Source organism: Oncorhynchus mykiss, chromosome 30 (assembly GCF_057628025.1).
Source record: "Oncorhynchus mykiss isolate SJ-2025 chromosome 30, ASM5762802v1, whole genome shotgun sequence".
Lineage (NCBI taxonomy): Eukaryota > Metazoa > Chordata > Actinopteri > Salmoniformes > Salmonidae > Oncorhynchus > Oncorhynchus mykiss.
This window is the reverse complement of record NC_143051.1, coordinates 35,103,634-35,117,157: the sequence shown is the minus strand read 5'-3', so window position 1 is coordinate 35,117,157 and position 13,524 is coordinate 35,103,634. Positions and strand designations below refer to the sequence as shown.

Genomic DNA, 13,524 nt, shown 5'->3' with positions numbered 1-13,524 from the left:
GCCTCCACAATCACTGGGCCTAAACCAAATTGTGATGGTTTGGGATGAGTCGGACCACAGAGTGAAGGAAAAGCAGCCAACAAGTGCCCAGCATATGTGGGAACTCCTTTAAGACTGTTGGAAAAGCATTCCAGGTGAAGCTGGTTGAGAGAATGCCAAGAGTGTGCAAAGCTGTAATCAAGGCAAACGGTGTCTATTTGAAGAATCTCAAATATATTTTGATTTGTTTAACACTTTTTTGGTTACTACATGATTCCATATGTGTTATTTCATAGTTTTGATGTCTTCACTATTATTCAACAACTTAGAAAATAGTAAAAATAAAGAAACACACAGAAATGAGTTGGTGTGTCCAAACTTTTGACTGGTAGTGTATGTGTGAGTGTTCATCTGTGTGTGTGTTTATAAGTGTGTATATGTAAGTGTACCTTTGTGTGTGTGTTTCAGGCCCTTACCTTCAGCGGCAGGATCATCGTGGGCTGCTCTACTGATGAGCTCCTCGCCGCGGGCACACAGGGCAGAGAAGGAGGGCAGCAGTTTGTCTAGCTCCAGCCCGGTAGCCTTGTGCTCAGCCAGCTGCTCCCGGATCTTATCCGCCTCCGCCGCCACGGGAGAAGGGGAACGGAGGCGCTGCACAGCCCCTTCCAGGGTCTCCAATAGGGGGTCCATCTTGTCATGGAACTGGGGGGGTGTTAAGAAGAGAAGGTGGGTTGCGTGACTAATAGCTGCTTTATGCTTGATCCAGCAATGCTGTCCAGAGGCTCTGTATGGAGGGTGTGACGCAAATGCAGTGCCTCCAGAGCGCCATAAGACGATGCCGCGTGCCTCCCAATTTCTGTAACAATGCAGAGGGCTCCGTATAGCTCCACATTGACATGATTGGTCGGTGGGAGGTCCTGTATTAACACAAACTCACTTCCTTCACAGCGGCTCTTCAAAGTGCAATGATGTATGAACGGCCTGTCTTCTACAGAGACCGTGTGGCAGTGAATGCTGTACAGCCACTGTTGACAACGGATTGCCCATGCAGAGCCTTTTAAGGCTTTCATTCTTATTATTATACATACTTATACAGTGGGGCAAAAAAATATTTAGTCAGTCACCAATTGTGCAAGTTCTCACACTTAAATAGACGAGAGAGGCCTGTAATTTTCATCATAGCTACACTTCAACTATGACAGACAAAATTAGAAAAACAAATCCAGAAAATCACATTGTAGGATTTTTAATGAATTTATTTGCAAATTATGGTGGAAAATTAGTATTTGGTCAATAACAAAAGTTTCTCAATACTTTGTTATATACCCTTTGTTGGCAATGACAGAGGTCAAACGTTTTCTGTAAGTCTTCACAAGGTTTTCACATACTGTTGCTGGTATTTTGGCCCATTCCTCCATGCAGATCTCCTCTAGAGCAGTGATGTTTTGGGCTGTTGCTGGGCAACATGGACTTTCAACTCCCTTCAAAGATTTTCTATGTGGTTGAGATCTGGAGACTGGCTAGGCCACTCCAGGACCTTGAAATGCTTCTTACGAAGCCACTCCTTCGTTGCCCGGGCGGTGTGTTTGGGATCATTGTCATGCTGAAAGACCCAGCCATGTTTCATCTTCAATGCCCTTGCTGATGGAAGGAGGTTTTCACTCAAAATCTCACGATACATGGCCCCATTCATTCTTTCCTTTACACGGATCAGTCGCCCTTGTCCCTTTGCAGAAAAACAGCCCCAAAGCATGATGTTTCCACTCCCATGCTTCACAGTAGGTATGGTGTTCTTTGGATGCAACTCAGCATTCTTTGTCCTCCAAAGTTGAGTTTTTACCAAAAAGTTCTATTTTGGTTTCATCTGACCATATGACATTCTCCCAATCTTCTTCTGGATCATCCAAATGCTCTCTAGCAAACTTCAGACGGGCCTGGACATGTACTGGCTTAAGCAGGGGGACACGTCTGGCACTGCAGGATTTGAGTCTCTGGTGGCGTAGTGTGTTACTGATGGTAGGCTTTGTTACTTTGGTCCCAGCACTCTGCAGGTCATTCACTCGGTCCCCCCGTGTGGTTCTGGGATTTTTGCTCACCGTTCTTGTGATAATTTTGACCCCAGAGTGTGTGGAGTCCCAGATCGAGGGAGATTATCAGTGGTCTTGTTTGTCTTCCATTTCCTAATAATTGCTCCCACAGTTGATTTCTTCAAACCAAGCTGCTTACCTATTGCAGATTCAGTCTTCCCAGCCTGGTGCAGGTCTACAATTTTGTTTCTGGTGTCCTTTGACAGCTCCTTGGTCTTGGCCATAGTGTGACTGTTTGGAGGTTGTGGACAGGCGTCTTTTATACTGATAACAAGTTCAAACAGGGGCCATTAATACAGGTAACGAGTGGAGGACAGAGGAGCCTCTTAAAGAAGAAGTTACAGGTCTGTGAGAGCCAGAAATCTTGCAAATAAATTCATAAAAAATCCTACAATGTGATTTTCTGGATTTTTCTTCTTCCCATTTTGTCTGTCATAGTTGAAGTGTACCTATGATGAAAATTACAGACCTCTCATCTTTCTAAGTGGGAGAACTTGCACAATTGGTGGCTGACTAAATACTTTTTTGCCCCTCTGTATGTATTCGGAGGGGACATTTTGACAGTGCGAAAATGCAGAGATCCTTACCGAAAAATACCACGTCATTTTGGATACTTGGAGGGTCATGTGATTCAAGATGTGGGAGTACTATATATGTATTTACTAGACATGAATAAAGTTTACTTCGTTAGGAATACTGGGCACAACTTTCAAAATCAGCACAAACTATTACCACAGCCTCACTAAGTGGTGGGTGATAAAGATGATATGGTAGTCTTTGGTAAATAACAGCATTTGAGCAATGTCAAAACGGGTAACATGGACTGGAACAGAGAAGAGGACAAGCCTAAAGCTACTAAAAAGGACAGGAATTGCCAATTCACAAAAATGTCAAAAACACACTAACTGAGAAAGAGGAGAGACATTGGACAAAGTATACTTGGGAGGTATAGCGGGTTGTCTCAGCCTAGACACAAGGTTCACGCAGGAAGGAATTCTAATAACTAAGTCACGTTGTGATCGGTTGGCATCAGTAATAGAGTACAGGTCAGTCAGTGGTCTTACCTCTACCAGCTGGGTGATTGCAGTGAGCAGTGACGACGGATGGAGGAAATTGTGGGTGAACACACACACAGCACATCCACAATGGGTGAGAGGCGGGATGGAGGGATGGATGGAGCAAACCAGGGAGGGAGGGAGGGAGGGATGGGGGAGTGCGAGGAGAGGGGGAAATGTCAGGCACAAGGGAGGGGGTAGAGAGGTATGGAGGTCGGTCGTTTAGGAGGAATGAAAAGAGAGAGAGAGGGAGGGATGCATAGAGAGAAGGAGTGGGTGATATGGTCCATTAGGGATGGGAGGTGGAGAAACAACACATTGTGTTAGATCAGTGACATGCACACACTCTGGCCAAGCAATATCAACAGCAGCAACAATCAGCTTAGCACTCCGCGATAATCAACCTGTGGCTCATGACTTATGAGATGACGTGCTATGAGAGAGCATTTGACAAGAGAGCTACTGAAATAAAATGTGACTGTTTCTTACGGAAATATTTACTGACTACAAGTGTAGCAATGAAGCTGTGTAGCTTCAGCAAACAGAGACTGCTACTACTCTACTATCATATTATGACCAAGACCTTTGAAGATCACGGCAACATCTCTTGGAGTGAAATAATAAGTCAACATGGTCTAGTTCTCTTCCAATCTGATGGAAATGAGCAAAAAGAGACAGAACAGCTCCAAGTAAAGGAGTCCAATGCACCATCACACTATAGCTTGAGCATTGGTCACAGAAATCCCACGACACTACAGCCAATGCCTAACACCTTCACACTGCTCTTCCACTACAGACTGGAGTGGTAACGTTACATGGACCTCGTCCTGCCATTAGCAGACTTCCAAATATGGACACAACAAGGCTTACGGCATCCATATAAGGAAGTCGTCAGATTTCCTCATATGGATGCCGGAAGCTTGGTTTTATCGGGGTAGCAAATCGGCAGACACAAGCTTCAACAATTGACACACTTTCGAGCACCAAACCGATTTCAAATTCACTTTTACAAAACCATACCTGCGCAGACTGAGACACAGCCTCGTCCAGGGTGGCGGCGCGACCCTTGACCTCCTCCTTGATGGCCGCGTAGCGTGTCTCGGCGTCGCTGTAGCGCTGCCTCACCGTGGCCCCCTCCTGGTGACTCAGAACGGCCAGCTGGGGGCCGATCTTCAGCAGCTTGTCGATGTGGGGCTTGTGCTCCGCTATGGACTCCCTCAAGAGCTGGACGAAAGATGGAGGGAGAAAGAGTGGAAAATAAGTAAAGAGGAAGATGGACAGTGTGAATTAGAGAGTGGTACAGGTGGAGTACCACAGAGAAAGAGGGAGACAGGAAAAAGAAAAAAAGAAAGTAGAAGTGTTAGGAACTCATTCGACATGATACATCTTTTCACGAGGACATTAGTTAAAATACAGCAATTAGAGCCTCCTCCTCACCCTCATCTGCTCCTGTTGGAGTCGCAGGGCCTCGGTGTCGATGGCAGGCGGGGGCAGCTGGGCGATAAGGGTCTCCGTCTCCCCCAGCCAGGGCTCCAGCTCCTCCTGGGTCTCCCAGAAGCGGGCCACCAGGACCTGGGCCTGCTCCAGGGCTGAGAAACGCTCCTGGTGCCGCTGGCTCACCACTTCGTAGCGGGCAGTCAGCGAGTCAGTCTTCACCTGAGGAGAGCGAGGGGAAGAAAAGAGGTTAGAATGGTTCACATTTGGTAACTAGGCAAAAACCACTGGAATAGTTCACATTTTGTGTACTAATATTGTAGGCTTTTACATCAAGCACAAAACCCAATATTTCCCTCCTTGTTTATAATATTTAATAATATTATAATATGAATATAACAAATACATAAGTCATGTCATTTGATTTTCCTGTGAATTAACTTTTCTTAAATGAGTCATTGCATACAGTATGTTACAAAAGGCGTCTTGGTCTGCCTTTCACCATTCTCTCGGACTCCCTGCATTTCTCTACCCTCTTCCGCGCTCCCTAAACCCTCTCCTTTGTCCCCCTCTCCTCACCACCAGAGCGTCTCTCTGCTGGTCGCTGCACGTCTCCAGGATGTCGTCCCTGGTGTGGAGTAGCTGGTCCACGGTGTCTTTGTGTCGGATGATGTCGATATTGAAGGCCCTCTGGACCTGTAGCTGGGCCACGGTGACGTCAGGCTCCAGACTCAGAGGACCCAGGGAGGATAGCTTCCTCTCCGTCTCTCCAGCCCAGGTCAGCTCCGCGTCCACCGCCTCCTCATACTGAGGCACAGAGAGATACACACAGTTAGCACCGGCACACTCAGGCTCCCCATACAGACAGAGTGAGACGTTATTAGCATTTACAGCAGCGTTAGCTGGTTGGCATTACACACAGCCACCTAAATGCTAACAGAAGACTAGAGGGAAATGCCACAACATTAGCGTCATCCTCTTGTTGACAACATCAGCAGAAACCTCACGGATTTCTTCTAGACAAAGATCGACCCAGAGAATGAAGCTATTCAACTATTCAAATCCTGAACTTATACAATTTGGCCCACCTTTGACTATCAACACCCTCATCCACTGTAAATGTATACGATCCCTAAACGGAGTACCAACTGTGTCTGTCTGTGACCAATAAACGTCGATTTCATTTAGTCACATTGCAGTACCTGTTGTGACCTCTGGACGGCAGCCTGTACCAGCTGTACCCGCTGGGTTATGGTCTCGTCCGCCGCTCGGTAGCGCTGGTTGGCGTCAGCCACCAGGCGGTCTAGGCCCTCGCGGGCACGCCAGGGCACCAGGTCTAAGAGGGCACTGCCCACCTCGTTGACCGTGTCCAAAACCAGACGTTTCTCCGCCGACACACACTTCAGCTCCTGGGAGAGAAACACACGCACACAGATTGAGTATCTTCAACTCAAGATATAAGTCCTACTTGCGCTACAGTGTTAAAAACAAATCATCGCAAGAGAGGAAAAAGGAAGTTATTCTTCAAGAATCATTGGGTAAATCATTCATTGAAATGACCACTGAACATTTGCAGACTGCAAATATATTTACACAATACACGGTATATTCACAGCATATTTGTATAATAAACTGTTAAGAAAACATCCCCTGGGGGTTTCCCGAGTGGCACAGCGGTCTAAGGCACTGCATTGCAGTGTTGGTGTCGTCACTGGCTCTGCCCGGGAGTCCCATTAGGCGCCGCACAATTGGCCCAGCATCGTCTGGGTTAGGGGAGGTTGTGGCCAGGGGTGTTTTACTTGGCTCATCGCGCTCTAGCGACTCCTTGTGGTGGGCCGGGCGCCTGCAGGCTGACCTTGTTCATCAATTTAAAAGGTGTTTCCTCCGACACATTGGTGCGGCTGGCTTCCGGGTTAAGCAGGAGGGTGTTAAGAAGCGCGGCTCGGTGGGTCATGTTTCAGAAGACGCATGACTCGACCTTCGCATCTCCCGGGCCGTTGGGGAGTTGCAGCGATGAGGCAAGATCGTAATCCCGAAATTGGGGAGAAAAAAAAAACGTCCCCTACCTTCTGTCTGTCCTGATAGGCTGGCGTGGCGTCGGGCTCCATGACGTTGAGCTCCGCCTCCACCTTGTCTAACCATTGGTTGAGGTCGTCGTGGGCGCTGGCGAATCGCGTGCTCAGCTGCAGGGCCTGCTCCAGGATGCGGAGGGCTTTGCTGCTCCCGCCCGTCATCTCAGCGTAGCGAGACTTGATACCGTCCAGCTTCTCCTGGATCAGCAGAACTTCCTCACCTGCAGGGGTGAACAACATATATTCCTTTATAAAATGACATGTCCCGGAACAGTTCTGGCTGTTTGGCTAGTGAGAGATGGTTAGATGTGGGCTAGGGGAGAGCTGGTCCAGAATCAGGGAAGGGAGATTAGTAGTAGTATCCAGAGTTAGAGGTTGCACTTTACCGGTGGTTTGCTTGAGCAGGGCTTGTCCGTTCTTGACGGCCTGGTCAACCTGCTTCTTCCTGCTCACTATCTCTTCATTCAGAGACTGATGGGGGAAGGTGGAGAGAAAGAGAATGAACACCTTATAGAGCAGTGGTGTCAAACTCATTCCATGGAGGGCCTAATGTCTGCAGGTTTTTGGTTTTCCACTTTTAATGAAGCCCTAGACAACCAGGTGAGGGGAGTTCCTTACCAATTAGTAACCTTAATTCATCAATCAAGTACAAGGGACGAGCGAAAACCCACAGATACTCTGCCCTCCGTGGAACGAGTTTGACATCCGTAGAACGTAATACGAGTCATTCCTATTGCTACTCAATGTCTAGACAGTACTAGCCAATACAATACTTCCTGTGGTGGTGCGGTAGTATCCTACCACTCTGTGTTAATGAATAGCTACTCCCTGTCTAAACCATAGCATCGTACCAGTGTGTGCTTGTGCTGCTGGGTGAGGACCCCTGGCTGGTAGCTCTGCACAGACACCTGTCCCAGCCGCTGGCCCACCTCAGCCAGCCAGTTGAGCACCTCCACCTCATCCTCCCCAAACAGCTGGGCATTGGCCAGGGCCTGCTCCAGCATGACGGCCCTGCATTGGCACCAATCACTGAGCTCCGAGTGGCCTAGCCGCACCGCCCCCACACGCTCCCTCAGCCAATCGCGGTCGGCCGCGCAGCTGAGGGGCGCCAGGGATTGGCCGAGGGCCTCGAGGCGGTTGACCTCGGATCCTCTAGAGGAGACGGACTCTTGGACGGCCTGGGGTGGTGTGTGCGGAGAGGGGGAGGAGTGAAGGAGAACAGAAGAAAAACATAGGGAACAAATAAAGGATAAAATGAGGATGCAGATGAGAAATCATAATGAATGAGAAATCAGAAGGAACGAATGAAAGCCAAATATGTATGATAACTTACAAGAAAAACATAAAATCATAAACAACAAAAAAGGTTCAATGATATCAAATCATATCAAAATGTTGAGGGGAAAATTGTTGAGCCTGGGCTTCCCTTTCTTTCTCTCAATGGAAAGTAACCAGTCGTGTATTCAGGTACCATCCTCTTGTCTCCCTAGTTTCATTCCAGAGACTTAAACCCTCATTTCTGTCCTTATTCACCTCTTTTCCTCAAAGGAAACCGAAAACGCAACCCGTGTTTCGAGGGGGACACGTTACCTTGTGACACCGTCAACCACGTTACCTTGTGTTTTGTAATCTGTTGGGTGATCTTGGAAGTCTGGGTTCCCATGGGCTCGACGGTGCTCAGGCGTCGCTCGGTGGCACTCAGCCACTCTCCAAGAGGCTCCACCGCCTCGTGGAACTGAAGTGCCAGCGCCTGCAGATCCTCCAACTGGCACTGCCTGCAGAGGCGGGAGGAGAAGGGAGAATAAGGGAGAGAGGGGGTGAGCGTTTGGGTCGCCTTTGTATATCAACGTCTTATCGTGGATCCAAATAAGGATTCAGACACGACAGTCAGGAATGTGTGGGTTGTGTACTGCAGTAATTGTAATGCATTCTGTAGGTAGGCTAGTGTATGTGTGTGTACTATGCATGCATGTTCACTATGCATGGGTAAGAGTCTTTCTGTGGTGTTGAGATGTCGTCACTGACTGTGGTGCATGTACGTGATGAATGATGACCGGTTATATCAACTCCTATGTGTAGTGTGTCCATACAATAATGTACGTTACCTTGCTCTGGCTTTCTCCAGCAGCTCGTCCCATCTCACTCCCAGACTCTCCAGCTGTTTCTGGATCTTGTCTTTGTCCTGTGTCTCGGCCGTAGCTGCGATCCTCTCTCCCTCTCCCTGGATCATCTGAACAGTGGCTCTGCGGTCGTCCAGCAGTCTTTGTAACAGCTGGAACATGAGAGACAGAGACGGGACGTTCAACACCACAAATAATACCAACTCTCATACTCTTTGTTCTGCATGTATATTCAAGACCAGAAGAGTCGCTGATTCTAGGATTTCGGTGTAAAACAGTTTATTTATTTTATGTATTCGTTATTTTACCAGGTAAGTTGACTGAGAACACATTCTCATTTGCAGCAACGACCTGGGGAATAGTTACAGGGGAGAGGTGGGGGATGAATGAGCCAATTGTAAACTGGAGATTATTAGGTGACCGTGATGGTTTGAGGGTCAGATTGGTAATTTAGCCAGGACACTGGGGTTAACACCCCTACTCTTACGATAAGTGCCATGGGATCTTTAAAGACATCAGAGAGTCAGGACACCAGTTTAACGTCCCATCTGAAAGACGGCACCCTACACAGGGCAATGTCCCCAATCACTGCCCTGGGGCATTGGGATATTTTTTTTTTTAGACCAGAGGAAAGAGTGCCTCCTACTGGCCCTCCAACACCACTTTCAGCAGCATCTGGTCTCCCATCCAGGGACTGACCAGGACCAAGCCAAGCTTCAGAAGCAAGCCAGCAGTGGTATGAAGGGTGGTATGCTGCTGGTGGCAAGTTGGCAGGATAGCTAGAACATACTTCACATTCAATACCGCAATGTTTTGCAGTGTTCCTCAACAACACAGTATCTCAAATATCAGGCCACCCCGGTTGTGACGACGTCCACGATGAGTCGTAGCTCAATTTGGCAGTACTTCCCTTTCTGAACCCCTTCAGTGGCGGACGGAGACACGTATGACAGAGTGGCGGGGCTGAATCCGCCGCGCTCCTCGACACACAAACACGGGAAGTGTTCCAGATAGAGGGAGTGCAGACATTGTGTTTTCTTCAGCCTCTCGGTTTCTCTGAACATTGTAATCCGACATCTGTGTTAACTGGTGTGTGTTGAATGCCAACCAGACTGGCAGACTCATTTGAGCTTTTCCTCTGCCAAAACACCCAGATAATTAGGTGTGTGAGTGTTTCCCTTTCACATGTTATTTGTCTCTTGGTGAAAATAAGGACAATTGAATAACAGTAATAGCCCATTCTATTATTATCTATGAATAAATAAAGTTCAAATATATGAATAAATTAAGCTTGTTTAGCTTAAGCTTGTTTTTATGCAAATCTAGGTTCCACATGTCTCTAATGCCCAGTAAATGAATTAGTATCTGATATAGGGAAAAGACCTGGTATTAAAATAAAATATATGTTCCTCACTACAACTCTCTCCATCTAGATACTCATCCCTGACTCCATCTATCCCTTTCTCCACTCATCCCTTTCTCGCTCACCTTCTGTTCCTGGATCTGGGCCTTGACCACTCTGTACTCGGCTGACGGGGGCTTCTGATTGGCTACCAGTTCCTCCGTGTCACTCAGCCAGCTCAGAAGAGGCTCCAGGGCATCCTGGAACTTCCCACAATGCAACAGAGCTTCCTGCAACTGGGCGATGCGCTCTGCAATCTGGTCAAGGAACAATGCAGTGAGTGAGGGGGGACAATGACTGTATTGACATAGACAGGTATACATAGACAAACATAAACCTGGTTCCTTACAAACCCATCATTCCATTCACGCATATCAAACAAACGTAACACGTAAAATGCATACTCAGTCAGACACAAACGCACGCACGCACACACAAACCATAGCACAGACATACCATTACAGTCAGACCGATGGATAGATGGTCAGACAGACAGACTGACTTACCCTCTTGTTGAGGGAGTTCCATCTGAGGTTGGTGGTCTCTAGGTCATGCTCCAGGGCCTGGGTGTCTGTGTGTTTGGCTGCACTCTGGATCAGGCCCTGGCCCACCGCGTTCACGTGCTGCAGCTTGGGTTGAATGCTGTCCACCTGCTCCCTCTCCACCGCCTGAGAGAATGAGAGAGAGAAGAGGGAGGGGGAGAGAGAGGAGAGCGAGAGAGATAAAGAAATGGAGGGAGAGAAGAGAGATATGGAGAGAAAGCGAGAGAAACAGAGGGAGGAGGAGAAAGAGGGAGGGAGGAGAAAGGGATTATAAGGATTAGAGTGCTGGAAAGTAAGGGTGGCTAGAAAAGAGGGAGTTGAACACACCCTTCACCTGTCTGGTCACATTACTCAAACACACACCGCCATCTAGGGCTGGAGACACAGCATGATGGAAATGGGCGTCCAACTCGAAAGAAAACCAGCTCAATGTCCTGAAATCAAATATGGGGCTTCAATGCAAAATGGCTGCTTTCCCATAGAGCTGTATAGAGATTACAGGGATCTGAAATTAGCCATGGTGGTTCCCAATGGTAGAGATGCCAAACCTCGGGCCACACACACACACAAACACACACTACAGCCCAGAACTGGCAAACACACCCATAGACCAGAACTGGCAAACACACCCATAGACCAGAACTGGCAAACACACCCATAGACCAGAACTGGCAAACACACCCATAGACCAGAACTGGCAAAGCCTAGGGGCCGGGACAAAATAATTGCTCTGAGAACAGTGGGAGGAATGACTGGAAGAGAAACAGAAGGACTAGTTGTTGACATCGAGTCGACGACGTGGACCCCAGACGCTCACGAAAACTGTGTGCTCTCATTCTCTGTGGCCGACGTCAGTAAGTAATTTAATCGTGTTAACCCTTGTATGGCTGCCGGCCCAGACGGCATCCCAAGCCTCAGATGTGCAGACAAGCTGAGTGGAGTGTTTCTGGACATATTCAATCTCTCCATATCACAGTCTGTTGTCCCCACTTGCTTCAAGATGTCCACCATTGTTCCTGTAACCAAGAAAGTGAATGTAACTGAACTAAATGACTATTGCCCCGTAGCACTCACTTCTGTCATCATGACGTGCTTTGAGAAGCTAGTTAAGGACCATATTACCTCCACCTTACGCGACACTCTAGACCCACTGAAATTCGCATATCGCCCCAACAGATCCACGGACGATGCAATCGACATTGCACTGCACACTGCCTTATCCCACCTGGACAAGAGGAATACCCCATTTAGGAATTGAGTACATCGATTACAGGTCAGCCCTCAACACCATAGTGCCCTGAGAGCTCACCCCTAAGTTCAGGGCCCTGGGTCTGAACCCCTCCTTGTGCAACTGGGTCCTGGACTTCCTAATGGGCCAACCCAATGTGTTGAAGTTAGGCACCAAAACCTCCGCCATGCTGATCCTCAACACGGGGGCCCCACAGGGGTGCGTCCTCAGCCCCCTCCTGTACTACCCGTTCCCCTATGACGGCGAGGCCACGCACATCTCCAACTCAATCATCAAGTTTGCTGACGAGAACAGCGGTAGGCATGATTACCAACAACGAGCCCCGGGAAGAGTGGTGCAAGGAATATAACCTCTCCCCCAACTTCAACAAAAAGGAGCATGTCATGGACTACAAGAGAAAGCAGAGAGCACGTCCCCATCCACTCCGACGGGGTGATGCTTCTAGTTCCTTGGCTCGCACATCACTGACACCCTGAAATGGTCCCTTCACACAGACAGTGTGGTGAGGAGTTTAAGAAATGTGTCTTGGTCCCCTCAGACCGTCGCAAACTTCTACAGATTCACCATTGAGCGCATCCTGTGGGGCTGTATAAGCACCTGATATGGCAACGTCACCGCCTGTAACCTTAATCCACATCATCGGCGCCCGGGGAGCAGTTGCTGCCTTGCTCAAGGGCAGAATGGCAGATTTTTCCACTTTGCCGGTCCTGGGATTTGAACCAGCGACCTTTCGGTTACTGGCCCAACGCTCTTAACCGCTACCTGCCGCCACTTATATATGTGTATATGTGTGTGTATATATATATAATATATATATATATATATATATTCCTGTATCTGACATTGCTCATTCTTTTATATATAAATATATGTTTTATTTCTGGATTATGACATGTATTGTTTTGTATTTTATAGATAGGTATTACTGCACTGCTGGATGTAGAAACGAAAAGCACTATGCTGCACTTTCGATAACATCTGCAAATCTGTGTATGGGACCAATAAACTTTGATTTGATTTTGATTCAATTCAAATGAGAGAAATACTAAGACAAAGGAAGTGCTTTGAACTATTGTTTGCCTTATAACGGCAATGTAGGCACAAAACCGTTGAGTTGCATTTGTGAGAAGGAACGATGGGGAGGGGGACTTCTATGAGTTAGAGTTTTGTCCTCTTTTGAGCCTCATCTAAGGTCATTGTTTTTCTACACCGTATAATCACCTAGAAGCGGTTGTGTGGAGGCCTGCCTTTGATCTTGTTCTATAATGAACGGTTTTATTGGATTCTGCTCATCTGGAGTAAATATTGTGTGAAAGTGCTGCTTTTCCACGCCAGGAGATGAAGTGTAGGAGTTTGAAAGAAAACAGGGATGCTAAAATAGAACAAGATGTGTCTTGGATTGTGTGTGTCACAGCTGTGTTGCGGTGATGGGCCTCCTCCCTGCTTCCAACAGGAAGTCTGACTGCCTCGACAACAATGAGCCTCAGCCATGACCCACTCCACCCTATCCATATCCCGGACAGTGTGTGTACTCTGTGTATTTGACTGAATGAACGTGTGTGTGTGTGTGTGTGTACGATGCTG

At 47.8% G+C, this 13,524-nt stretch overlaps 1 protein-coding gene across 33 annotated transcripts in view; it reads right to left on the bottom strand.

Moving 5' to 3' along the window:
* The window catches only part of LOC110487604 (microtubule-actin cross-linking factor 1), a 253,063-nt gene that overhangs the window by 28,899 nt on the left and 210,640 nt on the right, over nucleotides 1–13,524 (bottom strand). For 30 of the 33 annotated variants that reach the window (XM_090228136.1, XM_090228127.1, XM_090228137.1 and 27 more), the window contains 12 exons: nucleotides 10,656–10,817; nucleotides 10,236–10,406; nucleotides 8,733–8,899; nucleotides 8,243–8,402; nucleotides 7,479–7,805; nucleotides 7,014–7,098; nucleotides 6,622–6,848; nucleotides 5,758–5,964; nucleotides 5,135–5,362; nucleotides 4,559–4,777; nucleotides 4,142–4,345; nucleotides 456–681 (listed from right to left, as the gene is read on the bottom strand). In XM_090228136.1, the coding sequence (XP_090084262.1) occupies nucleotides 456–681; nucleotides 4,142–4,345; nucleotides 4,559–4,777; nucleotides 5,135–5,362; nucleotides 5,758–5,964; nucleotides 6,622–6,848; nucleotides 7,014–7,098; nucleotides 7,479–7,805; nucleotides 8,243–8,402; nucleotides 8,733–8,899; nucleotides 10,236–10,406; nucleotides 10,656–10,817 (2,383 nt within the window). The remainder of the gene's footprint in view (nucleotides 1–455; nucleotides 682–4,141; nucleotides 4,346–4,558; nucleotides 4,778–5,134; nucleotides 5,363–5,757; nucleotides 5,965–6,621; nucleotides 6,849–7,013; nucleotides 7,099–7,478; nucleotides 7,806–8,242; nucleotides 8,403–8,732; nucleotides 8,900–10,235; nucleotides 10,407–10,655; nucleotides 10,818–13,524) is intronic. The other 3 variants (XM_090228138.1, XM_090228139.1, XM_090228126.1) reach the window with 1 other exon arrangement.